Below are 19,315 nucleotides of genomic sequence, written 5' to 3'. Positions count from 1 at the left end.
TACCCAAGTGTTAGGACTGCAGCAATGTGGATCTTCGAACATCTACATTTATGGTAGGTACAAAACTGTACTTTTTGGCTGCAGTATAGAACACTTGGCTGGTATTTCTGAAACAAGTACAGTTGTGTTCCTGTGTTAAATTAAGTTTAAGCTTTTTCCTTGAACAGAGTAAAATCAACACCTAAAAGTCTTAGGCTACAGTATATCATTCAAGAAAAGTTGTTTGCTACTAGATGTATTTCATTCTGGGTGGATGGGTTGCCACTTGGTCTGTTACTTTGAATGTCATCCTGACAAGTTACCAAAGTCTGACATGCTTAGTGGTGATCATTCTTGCCCTAGACAGTTGTCAGCCATGGCTCATTCACTACTGTCATGTCCTTGAATGCTTGTTATTTAAAAAAGAGATTTTGATTTTACTTTTCAATTCATCTTATGCAGTAGGTTGCTTCATCTCATTGCTACTTTTCTATGAGGTAAAGTTTTATGTAGTGTCTTTGGTTTCTATGCATCCATATGTTTTTGCTGAGTATTTTCAACAGTGTGTGTTTTCTTTCTGAGCTTGTGTGTGGTATGTGTATGTATACTTGCATGTGTACGTATCATAGGAGAGAAGTCACTTGGTGGCAACATACTTATGTTTGTCTTTTCCACAGATCCAGGCTTTGATGACTGCATCTCATCTATCCCAGCAGGCAGATTTGAGTGGCATTGTGGAGGAAATTGAGGTATGCTTCCAGTTTTGAAAATATTATTCCAGACACTGAGAAAAAAATCCTTAATTAAAAGATAGATATTTAAATAACTAATTTGTTTTATTAGCTTTTTTCTGTAGATGCTCTTTCAGGAATAGTACTCTAATATGTTTTATGTTGCAGCTGTGAATGCGAACTGTGTGTAAAAGAAAATCTCAGATGTTTGTTTTGGGATGTCCAAGAATAATATCCATGTGTTTTGGGTACCTTATGTAAATCCCCTAATTATTACAGGTAGAGCAAGTTAAGTATTTGTAGTTTCTTCCTGTGGACTTGCTGCCATTTCAGGAAAGCCATATCTGCGAAAATTGCTTTGTCATATTAGTTCTCTAAATGAGGGTAGAGTACCAGAAGAGATGTGGATGGTTTCCCTCCCATCTCCTTTAATCACATGAAGTTAATGGTAATGTGTTAACTGTATAAAATCATTTGTACTCCTACTTCTGTTTTCCCTAGAATATATGGATTTTTATTTCCTACATTATGTCACATATATAAAGTTTATAATCTTAAAGTTCAAAGTTCCCTCTTCAGGAATTATCTTTAATTCTCTGTTAACAGAATAGTATCACAATTTTCATTTTTTTTCTCTTGGATGTTTCTCATATTGGAACTGTTGACTCTATGGCATATTGAATGGTAAAGTGCTACAAATTTCTGATTTGGCTGATGGCTTAATCTGTTTGCATTATGGAATTAAAGGTTGTACTTTTGCTGTCTTTATTTACTTTTATTTGCCAGGAAAGTCCAAATGGGTACATTCCCATTTTCAGCAGAGGCCCGGAGAGAGAGAAGCTCCAAGAAATATTAGTTGTACAATATTACAAAGCTTAACCAAGCTGTAAAGAAAGATGCAGAGAATAATGGAATAAACGGGAAATTTCCACAGTTTTAAATTGTAGTAAGTTCTAAGAAGCGGGATTGTTTGCACATTACAGAACATCACTGAAGCAGAAAATTATCACTGAGCAGTAGACTATGAAAATTTGGGAGATAAGCTAAGTGTGTGTATTTATCTTCATGCTGATATGAAAGCTGATAAGAGAACAATGAAGTAAATATTCCTCATAGGAGAAGTGCAGTAAATTCTCTTCATTAAGACTTAAAAAGACTGTTTTGAAAAAATGATTTAAGTAAGAAGAGAAAATCTTGAGTAGTTGGGCATTTTTTTTCCTGGAGATTCAAAACATTTGCAGATTCCAGTATGATTTAGATGTAGTTTGAAATTAAATTGGTCTTATAGTGAGTAGGTTATTTGGAGAAGGGAATGTTGTTTCATAGTTTAGCTATGCCTACAGACTATGAAGAGTTCCCATGTGAGTTACTGGAGTTTTGGGATTGTTAGGTGTTCCTGTGAACAAAGGTTGCTTTTGGGTTTGTACCATTGTATTGTGTTAATATCGTTTAGGGTGTTTCGTGGATGGTGTAGTATTTTATGTGACGTGAGCTAGCCACTTCAGGTTCTCCATGGGAATAAAGTGATGGATTTGAATTGAAGATATTTATTTTATTATAGTAATATTTAAACTTGTTCATTAGATTAATGCTAATTGTGTATGCATACATCAGGTTTGGCAGTAAGAGGGATGTTGTTACCTTCCTGCTGTAGTCAGTGAGTTATGACCAGTCTCAATTACTACAGTAAAGAAATATCTGAATAAACTAAAACTCACTTTATTAGCAGCAGACAATATTCCTGCAGAGAATTTTAAACTTGGAGCAGATGGAATAAACTATTTATTAAATCAATAGATCCATGCAATAATCTTGTGCTCCAACAATATGGAAAATTTCTTGCATTATACCAATACCAATACTTAAATGAGATAGCACCACTGAGCTTTGAAGCTATTTACCCTTTCAGGACAAAGTTGCAAACAGAAAGTTATAGAAGAGAACACTGGTATAAGTTAAAAAAAAAAGGGGGGGGGGGCACTGTTGTTTAAATATGAAGAAACATTGATAGGTGTGTTTTACTTGCAGTGAGCTTCACTAAAATATTGCTGTTTATTTGCATGAATAAGTAATTTGTTTTCCTTTTTGATATTTAGGACTTGATTGCCCGTATGGATGATCTAGGTGGTATTTACCTACAGTTTGAAGAGGGACTGGAGACTACAGCCTCGTTTATTGCTGCAGCATACAGACTTTCCGACCACGTTGGAACAGAGCCTGCAGTAAAGGAGGTAAGGGTTGTAACAAAATGAATGAATTATTGTGTCTTTTTTTATCTGTAATAGCTGTGCAGGTTATGTAGTCCACTGACCTTAGCCTGCTTCATCAGAGCAATAGTGGAACATGCCCTTCCCTGCTGTTACCTCCCAAAAGAAGTCCACATGCAAAAGCACAATCACAAAACGTACTTAACTTGGTTAAAAGCAACTTAAAATCTTACGCTTACTGTCACTATGTGCCAGCCAAGCCATTTCCATCAAATGTTCTGCTTGCCTTCCAGTCACCTCAGAATATAAATATTTTGTAAAAGATAGAAAACGGAATTAATTCTAAGATGTATCTATCTCAGCCCTTACATTGATCAAAAGTACTTTAACCATCAAAAAGTCAGACTGGCTGCTAGTATCACCTAGGGAATCCTTAACTTTTACTGCCTACCATTGGAAAAACACATACAAGTTGGAATTGATTTGTATTAAGAAACCAAGAAATACCTTGGTTGTAACTGAGAAAAGCCTTCAAAAAGTTGCGCCTATAACCAGGAACAACACTCTGCCCCTCCTCACAAAAGATATTCCCTCAAAAAACATGTGAAAGAAGAATAGTCACGCATCTGCTTTGACACACCGTGATAAACGCCATTTTGACCAAACTCACCACTGACTTGGTTTAAATTTAGCTGCAAATATTCTGCCAGTGCAAACACACTCTGTTAATATCCCCCCATTAACTTGTACAGTTATACCAGTGCTAGCATGTTGTATTTGTTCTACTAAATATTTAGCATTATAGGTCTTTGCAAGGATTGCCCCCACACAGTCATAGTCTCTGTAATCACCGCGGCCCACCTACTGCCCACTACGTCAGCTGTGGAAATTTACATTAGGCACCTGAGATATTGGGTGCCATTTTTCAGAAGTCACTACGCTCCTTTATCCCTACTAGCGAGCCCGGTTCTCTTCCTTAGCGTGCCAGCCTTAAGTATACATGGATAGCCTGTATCTTGCTGTTCGTACTTTTCCGTTAAACCCCTACCACTTCGCGGTGCTGTGTTTTGCTGGTATTTACAAGATTTATGTTTGAGAGAGTAAATGAGTGTTTTCTAAACACTCTGCTTATAGAATAAGACGACACAGCTCAACATTGTAAATAGATTACTTAGGAGACCTGCGAGAAAGGATAGGAATTAATTTATTCTTGTAATAATGGATTATATGTACAACAGCCACTGAGTAAAGGTGCACGGGTCAAAAACATTGATGCAATTAGAGTATATTTGATAGTAATAGCTGACAAATTGTGTGTGTATTTCTACATGCAAGAGACAGGTGTTCATAGGGATTACTTAGAGCATTTCATGAAATTTTTAAAAACTGCAGGTGAAGTATATTTCCCTTCGCAGTGTGCCAAAAAGTTATCGTCTGCTGTAAAAATCATTGCTTTAAAAATGGTCAAGCGTGTAACATTGCAGAGTTGCTTAGGATGCTCTGGGCACTTTTAGGAGCTATGTTACCTTTTCAGGTAAAAGGATAAAAGCAAGAGAGCTTAAGGGAAAAATGGTGTGTTCATGTAATATGTCGATATTTGTACTTGTTTGGTTCTGTGTGTCGACTGTGCAAGACTTCCATGTTGCCCTTTTGATGTCTGCAACTAGATGATGTCTGCATAGTCCACTTTTTTTTTTTTTTCATATCCCTGTCTGAAGCTTGTTTTTAAGTGTCCTTTCTCATGGAGGAAGGAAGTAAATTGTAGGCACCATCTGTAATTACACAAGCAGGATGGAATCGGACGAGATGTGTGGTAGAGGTTTAACGGATAAGTACCTGCTGTTTAAATCTGTATAGCCTGCATTTTCTGAATTGAGTCTGCTATATCTAAGTCATCAGTTTTATTGCATGTGTAGCTAGGCTTTTTCATTAGATATTGTTATTGGCCTAGAACGCTGTTTCATGCAGGGAAATACGCACGTTGTTTTTTTACCTGTATTCAAGTACATAATATACATATTAAGAAAGCTACAGAAATTTGATGGACTTACTAGGATTTTAAAATTAGTTCCTGATATTTAATGGTAATTGTGAGACATGGATTGCCTTCTAAGAATGATATAGCTATATTACGTATTACGCTGTGTAGAGCAAATACCACTGTGTGGTTCACTTACTGTAATCTGCATTTCCGGGGTCATTTATACTGTTTTATTGTATTTTAGTTTTGCTTTTGACTCTCTGCCTTACTGCTACACTCTTTTTGGTCTTCTGTTACAGATTTCTCCCCCTAAACTACTAATCTCTCTCATGTTTCCCACTACCTTCTTCTGTTATTCGTCTCTAAACTCCCGCCTCTACTAACCACCCCCTCCAAAAGTCTCTCTCTCCATAACTACTGTACTGTGCTCTATCCCAGTTATTTGTTTATCTAATTTTAGAATTGAACTACTGTGCTCCTTTAGTAACTCGTACTCTGAGGTTGATTTTTATCTTATTTTTCTGTCTTCCTCATAGTGGCTGTACTATTTGCGGCTTTCCTAAACCCCCACCAGTGAAAGACGAGCACCAGCCCAAACAGCAGCCTGCCTAAACCATTGCTTTGAGCCATATCCTGTAGCCGATATTATGTATGTTAGTACTATCTCCTAAAAGAAACTGCGCTATTTGATACTCAAAACATACATTGTTTTTGCTTGTATCTGTAACTGTAAAGCGTACTGTCCTGGCTGGCACACCTCTACAAAGGCTCGCAAGTAGCTTTCTCTCGGTGGTGTCAGCGCTTATACATATTGAGTCTCACCTCTATTTCTGTGCTTGTTTTTTAGTTATTCCCCCCTAGCTTACCTCTCTCTCTTGTCTAATACTTTCACTTTTTACTGTATTTCTTTTCCCGCTTAACAGAAACTCTTCTTTCTCACAAGCATCTCTTTTCTCTCCCTCTAGCCTACTACTAGTTACTTCATGGTAGATAACTTGTTGCATGTTCTTTCACAAACACCCCACCAATACTACACTGTAATCCCTTCTACTCCCTTACCCCATAAGACATTACATAGTAATTTGTGCAGAACTGACCTAGTCTAAAACATCGTCTCACTAATAGCTTTTTGTTACTGCACATTCCAGCGGTTTAGCCCCGCTACGCTTGGGCTCTCTCTGCTCCCCTACCCCCATTCCCACCCCCACTCTCCCTAAATTTATAATCACATAGCCACTCCTTTTCCTATCCCAAAGACCTCCTCTTCCTCACTCCCCACCCCCTCACTCATTTCTCCATACACCATCAATTTCCCCTTTTACATCCCCTCCCTCAACTTCTTCTCTCTTATCCACTCCCATACCTCCTCAGCCATATCTACACCAGTACTCTTACTAACACCTCCACACCGTATATAGTCCAACCCTATAGAGCCTACTACTCTACACTTACCTATCTCAGCCTACTCACTCCCTCACACTCTTAACATGCAACTCCACTTCACAATCCCGTACATCTCTATTCTAATATGCCTTCTCTACCTAACCTGTACTGCCTCAAACATCTACATATATCAATTCCAAAACCAGCACCCCCCACATACTAGCACAGCATATCAACAGCCATACTTGGACTACAGTAGTATATGTCCCCAACTGTTTCATACTTCCATTTATTTTCCCCTAAACATGCTGAGCCCTCACAGTCTCACCTTCCCAACATCAGATTCCATCTACTTATCTCCAGACTAAATCTTTTACTCCACAGTCTTGCACACATAAAACTACAGGCAGAAATCCACCCCAACCCAGGCCCAAACTATACATTACCCACCTCTCAACCACAACTCCACTCAAACCTTGACACCAACTCTCCTCTACCTAAAGTTTCAAATTTAGATCTATTGATTACTAACCTTAATCTAAGGAGCCTTGTAAACAAAACCTCTGAATTCCAAGCTATCCTGGCCACATATTCTCCGGATATAGTAGTCATCACTGAAACCTGGTTAAAAACCACACATCAAAGACTCAGAAGTAACATACAACAGCTACAATATTATAAGACATGATAGACTAAAAAAAGAAAGGCGAAGGTGTTGCACTCATTTATAAAGACTCCCTAATACTAGACGAACTAAACTGCTCACCCCTGACATCCCCCAATGCAGAAATCCTCATCTCCCATCTAAATATAAATGCCCAAAAATCCATAATAATCATTGCTACCTATATGCCCCCTGGAAATAACCTTCACAACATAGAACTTCTCCTCTCCTGGTCTTCCTCCTATTTTTCACAAGAAACTATCATCCTAGGAGATAGATTGGTTCTCCTGCTCCTCTGATAGCCCATCAGCCTTCATCAGCCTCTTTAATTTCTCCCAAATCATAAACTCCCCCACCCACACCAATAAACACAGTAAAAAGTAATCACTAGTAGACTGGATACTAACTAATGAGCCAAACTTCAACCACCAATCTGGCTGCCTTCCCATAAGCATTAGTGACCACACCCCCACATTTCTGCTACACAAAAAACTACATATCAAACCTCGCAGTCCATTTAAATACATGCATAGCAAAAAACATTTCTCCCCCACCCTATTTAATCAGCTACTTCTTAACTTTGACTGGTCACCAGTAATCTACCTACAACTAGATCATACAGTAGAATTCTTTAACCATACTTTCCTTGAAATCCTAAATAGCCTAGCCCCAACAAGAAAGATTTGCACCAAAGCAAAACAACTGCCTTGGCTATCCCCCGGAGCAAAACTACTAATTAAACAAAGGGACAAAGCAAGAGCCCTCTACCTCTCCTCCAAAGACAATTCTATACTTGTACATTACCAGCAACTTAGAAATCAAACTAAGGCAAAAATCAACCAGGACAAAAAATATTACTTCAAGTCCTCCCAAGAAAAACACCTCCATAACCCTCAAAAATTTGGGCGAAATGTCAGTCTCCTCCTCAACCCTGGCAAACCTCCCACCCCCTCTCCTTCCATTTCGAATACCTCTGAACCTCTAGCCTCTCAGATCAACTCTTACTTCATAAACTCTATCTCCAGCCTGCTACAATGCCAGCAAAACTCTCCACTCACTACTCCCTCCCCTGCATCTAATTCAACAGACTCCCTCTGTTTCAAACCTATTCAAACATCTTTTATAAAATAACTTCTAAGCAAGCTAAAACCTTGTAGCCTTGCTGCTGACCACTTGCCATATGAGTTCCTAAAGATCGCAGCCCCATCTATTGCCTACCCTATCTCATTAATAATCAATCGGTCTATCACCGAACAATACGTGCCCAACTTCTGGAAAATAGCCCACATCACCCCTCTCCACAAGGGTGGCCCCTCCACAGAGATTGCAAATTTCCGCCCCATAGCAATACTCCCACCCATAGCAAAAATCCTTGAAAAATGTATTCACCAACAACTCCTAGAGCACCTTGCATCAAATAACCTTCTAGCTAACACACAGCATGGTTTCCGCCCCAAGCACAGTACTAATACTGCTCTTATTACTTTCTCAAACACCATTCACTATCTTATGAACAACAGTGAATTTGTCTCAGCTGTATTCCTAGATATGTCAAAAGCTTTTGACACCATATCCCACCAACTTCTCCTAAACAAACTTGCCACTTTCAACCTCAGTCAATCAACCCTTTCTTGGTTCCACAGTTACCTATCAAACCCGACAGCAGGCCACCAAATGGGACCAAAACCTCTCTCCTTTACTGTCTGTCAACACAGGTGTTCCCCAAGGGTCCATTCTGGGTCCCCTTCTGTTTATCATTTTCACAAATGACCTCATGTCCGCCACCAAATTAGCCACAATAATACAGTATGCTGATGACACTACGCTCATCATATCTGCCCCATCCCCATTAGAACTTCAGGAAAAGACACAAAAAGCATTCCAGGAAACAGAATAATTTCTTATTAGCTATCAACTCATTCTCAACCCTAAGAAGACCAAGATAATAAACTTTACAAACAAAGCTAAAAATACCTCTCCCCCAATCCCTATTCTATCCACAAATGGCACTAAAATTGAACCTACTAACAAGGCCAAACTACTAGGTGTTATCATAGATAACCACCTAAAATTTGACATTCATATATGCCAATCAATCAAAAAGGTCCATGCAAAACTTGGTGCTCTCTACAGAGCAAAACCATTCTTAACACCTCAAGCAAGGCTAGCCACAGCTGGATCTTATCTTTTTGTCTACACTGTTATACTGCTCACACATTTTCACCAACTTCCGTAAAAATTACCTTCAAAACCTAGAATCTTGCTACAACAAAATAGCTAAGTTTGCAAATAATCTCCCTCATAAAGCTCATCATTGCACTGCTCTAAAACAATTGAACTGGCTAGAACTGCCTCACCTCTTAACTTTAAATCAACTTGTCCTCACCCACAAAATTATTCAAAACCTTCTCGCCTGCCCTACCATCTCCTCCCTTATCCAGCCTCAAACTTGTAAAAGAGCCCTCAGATCCTCCAGCAGACCACTGCTCAAAGTTACTCAATCCCGAAACTCCCACGGAGACTCCCTCTATTCAAACAAAATTGCTAAGTACTGGAATTCCTCCCTTTCATTTTACAAAGTACCCCATCCTCTCCTGATTTCAAACGTAGGCTAAAAGAACACCACAGTAACAACTAGTTATGTCCATATTGCTCTCCTGGATAATGTCCTTTACCTCCATTCACATGTTTTCTTAACCTCTTCAAAAAATACTTTTACTCCCTCATTCTCTACCTTTACCCACTACAGCTCTCCCTCGCACTACCTCTTTACCTCCTAAGCGCCATATTCTCCCCTCCTTTCTGCCTGAATCCTCTCCCTTCTTCTCACCTCCCATAAAAATATACAACTTATCAAATGACCCTTTACATTTTCTTAAAACTTTGTAATCTAATATCCTAAGGATGTACTACCCAGTTGAATCTCTGTTTTGTTATGCAACTATTTTAGTGTTAATCAAATGTCTAAGGATGTACTACCCAGTTGAATCTCTGTTTTGTTATGTAACTATTTTAGTGTTAATCAAATGTCTAAGGATGTACTACCCTGTTGATTCTCTGTTTTGTTATGTAACTATTTTAGTGTTAATCAAATGTCTAAGGATGTACTACCCTGTTGATTCTCTGTTTTGTTATGTAACTGTTTGTGTTAATCAAATGTCTAAGGATGTACTACCCTGTTGATTCTCTGTTTTGTTATGTAACTGTTTTAGTGCTAATTGCATGTCTAATATTGTATTGTACATAAATGGAGCTTTTCTCCCTGGGTCTCCTCTGAAAACGGGCTACCAAGCCCAGTCGGGCACTACCCAGTAAACAAATGTAAAATAAATAAACATGAAACCTTTTTATTGAATTATCACTTATTATATAAGCAATTATACATTTATTTAAATGAAGATAAACCATATTGATGTATGTTCAGTTGCAAACATTATACATTGAGTATAATCTTCTATACAGAATATTACACAGTTCATTCAATTCATGCCTTCCCTTAAACCTCATTCCTCCTCTAAAACATTTATTGTACATGTATTGTTCCCGTAATTCCCATTTTTTCTATGTAATTTATTCCTGTCCTGTAAAGATCCCTGTTCCAGTTCTTTTATCTCTCTTGCTGTATTCTGTACTTCTAGTAGAGTTGGTTTAGACTTTGAATTCTATTTTCTTGTAATTGCTTTTTGGCAGCCAACAGAACTAAACTCAGCAAGGCCTTGCTATATCTAGGTAATTCCGATTTTGTATTACAGCTCAAAAAATGATTTCCTTGGTTACACCAGTTTGTTCACCTAGTATTTCTGACAGAGTAATTTGCATGGAATTTTTAATGTCTGCCAACTCATTACACTATCAAACAAATATGTGCCTAGTTACCTCTTTCTTCCCTATCACACCTCCAGCATTTGTTTTCTACCTGAGGAAAGGGTCTGCTTGGGGTATAAAAATTCCTATGTAAACACTTCCAAACAAAAAAATCAAATATTCTAGACTTTGTTGCATATTTGGGAGCCATACACATATCTTCCCAATTTGTTTCTTTGTGAATTATTTATTCAGTATCTGTTCTGAATGTTTCTAACCTCCTCTGATTGATCCATATAGTTATCATGCAGAATTTTATATGTCTTGCTATTTATCCCTTTTTTAACAACTGCTTCTGTTCTACTCGTGCTGGTATTTCACTTAGGATCCCCCAGTTCTTTTCTCTTTGCATGTACTCTATCAATCCTTGATAGGGAAGGCAATCTCTAGTCTGCATTCCATATGTATTCTTGGCCAGTTCCCATTCTGTTTCATTTCCCTCTCTAATTATTTGTTCCCAATACCTTATTACTTAGCATTATTGAGATGCTCCTTTATCCTCACTTAACAAATTCTGCCTTGCTCATTTTCATGTATTTCCCAATCCTGTCCGTTCTTTATTCCTTGTTACCTTATCAGACAAGGTACACCAAGTTATCTCATGGTACAAACTCTGTATGTAGCCCTGTAGTGGTATGTACAATTTCATACCAGTTAACAACTGTGGACTCCATAGAATCCACAGTTGTGCTGCTTTTAATTTACAGTGTAACAATAATGATATGTCGATGCAATGCTGTAAATTTTAGCTGTCTCAGCCTGGGTTTTGTTTGAAAATGGTCCCCAGTTAACACACACACAACAATAAATAGATAAATGAGGAAAGCTGTCTCTATTATGGTCCCTGTTCTGTTATGTAGTGAAGTGAAAGTTGTACAGACTGGATTTCTTGACTGGAATCACCCCACCCCCAAGAGAGGGCAGGCCTTTAATGGCCCTATTGATATAACTGAGTTATGAGTTTTGATTTAAATATGTCATGTGATCAGTCATTATTCCCACCATTTTCCAGAAATAAGAAGATAATATGCTGCGTTTTCTACAACTAATTTAAATTGGAATTGGATGATGTACCGTTTAATTTTTCAGAACCAGGTTTCAAAAACGAACAAACTTCATCCTAGTTTTAACAAACACTATAGTTTTGTACCTGTGATTCATATTGTAAATAAGGTATGAAAACCAGCTGAGCTTTCACAAACCATATGGTTAATAAACATTAGAACAGTTGTATTTGTTAAATAAGTTGTGAATCCTGCAAAATAATTGCTTTAAGGCCTGTTGCAGTTTGGAATGTCATGTGTTTTTTTTTTTTAGCTTTACAGTGTTGACTCAATAAAAGCCCTTAAGTGTTTAAATGGATTTTAACAGTATCTTATTTGTTCCCGCTTGATGTATATTGTTTTCTGGACTTGTTATTTTCATGTAGTTATGAAGCACCTCTGTATTTCTTTCATTTTGCTGTATAGTCCTGTATATTCCTAGTTTCCTTTCAAGTCTTTTGCTGGAAAGTGTTCCCCCTTTACCAGTCTTTAAGTGATGTAATTTCTGAATTGATCAGACTTCTAGTATTCTAATTATTTATAATTGATTTTTATTTTAATGTGTTAATCTTGAGCACTAATCTCAGTGGACCATTTAAGGGCTCAGCCCAGGAAACAAAGATGAGATCATAAGATGTATTTTTAACAACTATTTAAATGACGCATGAACACTGCAGACAACCAAACAAGCTTCAGTTAGGCTTATGCTATAGTGGACACCATGATAGAAAATTATTAGTGAATAAAATGCATAATATTAGTTACAGATGCCAGAAGGGTTGGTTTTATTAGTGCAAGTTAAGGTAAGAACCTTGAAGAGAGCATAGTGGAGAAGATGATGTAGGGGTTGATGTGAGTGGGCATAACAGAGTAGGAAGATAGTGTAGGGGTGGTGTAAGTGGGAGAACAGAATGGAGAAGATGGTGAAGGGAATTGATGTGCGTGGGGAGGGCAGAATGATATTAAGATGGTGTAGGAGATTGATGTAAGTGGGGAGAAGAGTAGCAGGAAATACTAAGGTGGTAGTAATTGCTATGGCGAGAGTGGAACATTTTCCCTACATTTATGTATTACTGGATTGATTATGGTTAGTTGCTGGTTGAATCAAATGGAAGAGTTTATTAGTGATTATGTTTTGTGATTCAGTTATACTAGACACCAGTAAATGAGGTCCCTTGAAACAGGAGTGTTTTTAAGTTGGGATTTAAATGTTGTGTAAATGTTGCGTAAGTAAATTTCTTGTACTTTTTATTAGGGAGTAATTCCTAAATTTGAGGTACAAGATTGAAAAACCGATGGTGTATGTATTGTACCTTAGTTCTTGGTATTTGCAGAGGGGTAATTGATAAGGGTAATTTATCTTAGTTTGTAGTCTGAGAAATGTTTGGTGAGTTGGTTAGCAGGGGATAGAAACAAGTTTTATGACTGAGTAGCCAATAAATTTGTGAGCCAGGTCAAAGTTTGCTTCTGTCTTGGACTTGTAGCCATTTATACTTTTGAGAATTAAGCAGTGATGCGGTCTTTGGAAAGTGTGGATGATGAATCGACAGATGTGGTTTAGTGATAGATTGAGGGGAACCTAATTTCTTTTTTGAGGTAAATGAGAATATAAAATCTCCTTATTACTTCAGCCAGGAATAAGGATGAGTTGGCATAATGGTTAAAGTCTTAACCTCACCAATACAAGGTACAGGGTTTTATTCTCCCCAAACTCTTAGAACACAGTTGCCTATGTGGAATTATTCAAAGATACTCTGTATAGTAATCTTAATAAATGAAGAGAGATGGCTGTGCCTACAGAAATAAGCTCAGAATAAACTGAAAAAACAAGGCCCCCTCCAGGTAGAATCCAAACATCAATAGGCTGGACAACATAAGGAAGACAGTCATAGTAAAAGTCTACAAATACAGCCTCCAGCAGGATAAAAACTCTCATCAGAGTGGCAGGTCCACCTAAGTCAGTTTTGTGGTAAAAATAAACTCCCAGGCCAGGGATAACTGCAGGGATTTCTTTAGATATGTCTGTAACCCCAAAGGCTGTACACAGTAATGGTACATAACTAATTGTGCATGGACCCACCTACATGGAGCCAGAAGATGCAGCAAATCTACTGACCAACAAATTCAACTCCAGTTTTATTCCACCCCTCCCAGGTCAGCCCTCAAGAATTGCCATTGAACATCCACCCCCCAACTGTCACTAGGGAGCAGGTCCAAAATGCACTGCCCAAGACCAAGAACTTTGCATCAGTAGTCCCCGATAATATACAGGATGCCCTCTAAGTAGTATGAAACACTACCTTTCAAGACCACTGGAGTCCCCATTTAACCATAACATTAGTCAGGCTTTGTGCCACTTGAGTGGAAAACTGCAGCAGTTCTCTCTGTGTAAGCATGGGTCATCTATGGACCCCGGATATTACAGACCCATTAGTCTGACTAGTCTCATATGCAAAGCTATGGAAAGAAATATCATGAAAGTGATTGATAATGACATTGGAATCCTGCAGACAACTGGATCTGTCCCAGTTTGGTTTTCGCAAGGGAAGATCATGCCTACTCAGTCTGGTAGACTTCTTCAAGAAGGTCACCAAGGCAACAGACAAGGGCAGAACAGTACATACTGCCTACCTTGACTTGATGTGGGCATTTGATACAATATCCCAGTCTGGCATTGTGACATAACTCTCACAAAATTAGGCATAAACCCACATGTTACACAATGGATTGCTAGCTGGGTCTTTGATAAGACCCAGGAAGTTAAGGTAGGGGAGTCCACCTCCACAAAGAGGCCAGTCACTAGTGGAATCCCTCCCAGGCTAAATGCTGGAGCTTTTCTTTTTTGGCATCTACTTCTCAGACGTCAAGGCTAACGTCAAGGGCCTCTGGCTGACCAAGTTTGCAGAGGATTGCAAACTGGGAGCAGTCGTAGAATCCTCCACAAGGCACTAATATCCTCCAAGAAGGGCTAATCCAGACAGATAACTGTTGCTATAGACACTGTTTAAAACTCATTGCCCGGAAATGCATAGTAGTACCCTTTAGAAAGTCTGCTACCCCAGGAAACTACCTCATTGAAAACACACCCGTAAGAGTAGACCCAGAAGTTAAGGATTTAGCATAATGGTTAAGGTCTGGACACAAGAGCATGGTTTGAATCTAATTTTGGGGTGTTGGCTAGGCTTAAAATAGCCCTTCAGGACAGTTAGCCTAATATTCCCGTATGAACCTAGATAGTAACCTGGCTTTTGACCAAAATGCGCCTTAAGGTGTTAAAGAAGTCATTCTATGTTGCTCAACTTATAAGTAAAGGTGTGGCATCTTGGTCCAGGTAAGTCATCGTTCCACTGTACTTGGCCCGTGTCAGACTCATCATTGAGTAAAGTACCCACTTCAATATGTACCTGACCAAGCACAAGCAATGACTACAATGCCCACAGACATTCCTCACAAAATGAATGCAGGGTATTAACATGTCCTGTGTGGATTCCTCAAAGCCCTTTTCCTGTACTCTGTCTCCTACAAACTAATGGTTGATCTAGGTCTGGCATACAGGGCATCTCTGGATCCCACTCTCATGGACTTCCTGCATATTCGCAAAACAAATAGCCTCAGAGCTACTCTGTCCAATGACTTAAACCTTGCATGAGACATAAATAGGACTTGTTGGAGAGACCTGCATGCATTTTGAATATCCCTTTCCTGGAATAGGCTTCCCTTCCATGTGAAGCGGAATTCTTCCCTGACCCTATCCAGGTATAACCTGGACCAGTGGATGGGAAATCAGAAATTCACTCCTGGTCTGTCACTTACAGTGGATATAAAAAGTTTACACACCCCTGTTAAAATGCCAGTTTTTTGTGATATAAAAAAATGAGACCACAGTAAATAATTTCAAAACTTTTCCCACCTTTAATGTGACCTGTAACCTGTACAATTCAATTGAAGAACAAATCTGTTGGGGGGGGGGGGGGTATAAAAAATAAAAAATGTACTATACGCTGGTTGCATAAGTGTGCACACCCTTAAACCAATACGTTGTTGTGTGTACACACTCTTAAACTAATACTTCATTGATTTTGATTTAATTACAACATTCAGTCTTCTTGGGTACACACCTGCCATCAGTTAGAGACTCTGATTAACCCTAAATAAAGTTCAGCTGTCCTAGTAGGATTTTCCTACCATTTACTCAGTTGCCTGCTACAGCAAAAGCCATGGTTCGCAGAGAGCTTACAAAGTATCAAAGGGATCTCATTGTTGAAAGGTATCAGTCAGAAGAAGGGTACAACAAAAATTCCAGAGCATTGGATACACCATGAAACGCAGTGAAGACAGTCCTCAAAAAGTGGAGAAAATATGGGACAACAGTGACGTTGCAAAGAACTGGACATCCCCCCAAAATTGATGAAAAGACAAAAACTGGTCAGGGAGGCTGCCAAGAGACCTACAGCAACACTGAAGGAGCTGCAGGAATTTCTGGCAAGTACTGGTTGTGTACTACATGTGACAACAACCTCCTGTATTCTCCATATGCCTGGACTATGGGATAGGGTTGCAAGATGGAAGCCTTTTCTTACACAGAAAAATATCCAGGCCCAGCTAAAATTTGCAAAACAATACATCAGGTCTCCCAAAGGCATGTGGGAAAACTGTGCTATGGTCTGATGAGACCAATGTTGAACGTTTTGGCCACAATTCCAAAAGGTAAGTTTGGCTCAAAAACAACACTTTGCATCACCAAAAGATCACCATCCCCACGGTGAAGCATGGTGGTGGCAGTATTATGCTTTGGGATTGCTTTTCTTCAGCCGGAACTGGGGCTTTAGTCAAGGTGGAGGGAATTATGAACAGTTACAAATACCAGTCACTTTTGGCCCAAAACCTTCAGGCATCTGCTAGAAAGCTGAAGATGAAGAATTTCACCTTTCAGTACAACAATGTCCCCCAGCATACATCCAAATCAACAAAAGAATGGCTTCACCAGAAGAAAATGAAAGTTTTGGAATGGCCCAGCTAGAGTCCAGACCTAAATCCAGTAGAAAATCTGTGGGGTGACCTGAAGATGGCTGTGCACAAGAGATGCCCTTGCAATCTGCCAGATTTGGAGCGCTTTTGCAAGGACGAGTGGGCAAATATTGCCAAGTCAGGATGTGCCATGCTGAAAGATTCCTACCCAAGAAGGCTGAGTATTGTGTGAGATTTTGTCAGTAAGAATTGCAATGTCTGTTCTTCTTTCAGTCTTCTATTTGAAGGGTGGCTTGTAGGGGGGAGGGTGGGAATGCTGATGGTATTTGTTGTTGTTATTAGGAGCAGGGGTGAAAGGGAGTTAGAACTCTGCAAGAAAGTCTGTTGCAGAAAGATTCCCCGATTTGCGTAAAATAGTATTGTCTGTTGGGAGAATACCGTCACTTGCCTTATAAAATTCTAGAACTTTCTAGTGCTACAAGCCTCTCTGTGCCCACAGTGAATTTTGACAGCCATATGTCTCTGCTGCTGAATTTCACTTCAGTCACGTGTCCCCAAGCAAATGTATCTTAAGGAAATGTTTTGCCATCTAGCAGCCTGAACCAGTCTGATGTTTGGCATGCATGAAGGTATGCTGCTTTCTTTTCACCGCTTTTTTCACCAAGTTTCTTAGGCAAATTAATTTCTTTCTTCTTGATGAAGAAGTTGCTGCATTGTACTGTTCCAAGCAGAGTCTCTGACTTTGTTAGGAGCTATTCATTATTTTGGTTTTCCAAAGTTTCTACTTTGTTTTTGAGCTCTGTGACTTTGGGAAGTTGTTTGTTGTGTGCAAACAGAAGGAGGTATGCAAGTTGTGATGGTGTTTGTAATGATGAGTTTCAAATTGATTCTAGTTAGATCCTGATGTGGAGTGGTGATAGTTGTCCTGATTTTAAGGTCTAAAGGTAATCAGTTTAGGACTGTTTGTTGTGGTGCTAGGAAGGTGAAGTATGCACTGATGGAACAATTATCACTGACCGATGAAGGAGGGTAGAGTATGATGATATTTGGAAAATGGGTGATGTGGTACAGGAGTGGTTGTCTAATTTAAGAGTGGGTCTTTTAGATTCTGTATGAATTGAGTTAAGCCACTGGTGGTAAGTTAGTCTTGTGTTATGACTTGGGTCTATAAAGTCGAAAGTCTCCCAGAATGATTTTCTCAGAATGGTGTGGGATTGCCAGGTATTTGAAATTTTAAGTTTTTGAGCTTGACTTTTGTTTTTGCTAGGAAGTGAAAGGCGCTGTTTCTAGTAAGGTGTTGTGTGTTCCTACAGGGAACGGATGATAACTGAGTCACTTAGTCCTTATTTTTAGTTGAGGTGTTATGGCTTTTAAAAGGTGTTGTTCCCTAGTAGTAAAACAAATCTCTCCGCCTATGCGTTTTCCCCTCAGGGGAAGCATTGAACACAACTGTAGCTTGAAAAATGGTATTTCCGTTTGGATGAGGAAGAGTGTTGCCTTTGAACTAGAACTCTGTAATAACTACAGTGTCTTGGCTGTGTAAGGTGAGAGACGCTTGAACCTCTAATTGCATTTAGTGTACTATTTCCATTTTGGAATATTATATTTAATAGATGCATGGTTTGTTTGTGTGGTGATAGGGGGTGTCCATTTTTTGTTGTATGGATGACTTTTGTACTAGGAACATGTTAAATGTGGTTACTTTTATTTCAAACCTAAGAATTGGGCCAAGGGTGCTTCATGAGCAAAAGTGCACAGATGCATATGAGCATCTTTAACAGTAAGCCTTGTACACCAGCACCCACTACTCAAATTCATGAACATGAATCAGGGTAGTGAATGCCATCATACAGATGCCATTCATAGGTTGGTACTAGGCTATCAGCCCTAGGGCCTATACAAGCCTAGCCATAACAATTCTCTAGCTATTTCTTCCCACACTATTTACTTCCCTGGACCCCATGATCTTGAATGGTTTACCAGAGGTCTCTTACACCATGGTAAACTAAGCATTCTGTTCTCTGAAGCTGACAGTGCTGTGTATCACGACAGTGCTACATAGTGGTGACGGGTAACTTGCTAAGGTATTTTATATCTTACTACAGAACTACATGTAGCTCTGTAGTAAGCTATATTAATATCTTTCTGAGCTGCCTATCACTGCCTCTCTGTGGTTTGCTGTCTAGTCAGGAAGTGACTCAGACAACATGGCAGGTCTAGGGCCCTTTTGTTCCTCTGTCAGCATCCATTAGTTGGAGAGTGCCAGCATCATTGGAAGGGGGTGGGCCAAATTTGTTTTGCAAGTTTTTCTACATCACAAGAAACTCCATTGCCAGCAGGATTTTTCCTACCATGCATTGAAGCTTTTATTTTCTTTTTTTTTTATTTTATCAGATGTTGTTCAGCTCTCTCTGTTATCTGAATGGCATATTAGCAGTGGATGAGGATTGCTGTGCTACCAGGAGCTGCACCATCAGATATTATGCAGTTGGATT

The 19,315-nt window shown here is 39.1% G+C and overlaps 1 protein-coding gene across 2 annotated transcripts in view; it reads left to right on the top strand.

Annotated features, from left to right (window-relative positions):
- RPN2 (ribophorin II) overlaps window positions 1–19,315 on the top strand; it is a gene marked incomplete in the record, with an annotated part of 690,715 nt that overhangs the window by 115,240 nt on the left and 556,160 nt on the right. For both annotated transcript variants that reach the window (XM_044090218.1, XM_044090217.1), the window contains 2 exon segments: window positions 657–728; window positions 2,807–2,941. In XM_044090218.1, the coding sequence (XP_043946153.1) occupies window positions 657–728; window positions 2,807–2,941 (207 nt within the window).

This window comes from Protopterus annectens, chromosome 12.part0 (genome assembly GCF_019279795.1).
Source record: "Protopterus annectens isolate FY-2018-M chromosome 12.part0, PAN1.0, whole genome shotgun sequence".
Lineage (NCBI taxonomy): Eukaryota > Metazoa > Chordata > Ceratodontiformes > Protopteridae > Protopterus > Protopterus annectens.
The sequence above is the reverse complement of the archived record's forward strand: the minus strand, read 5'-3'. Positions and strand labels throughout refer to the sequence as shown.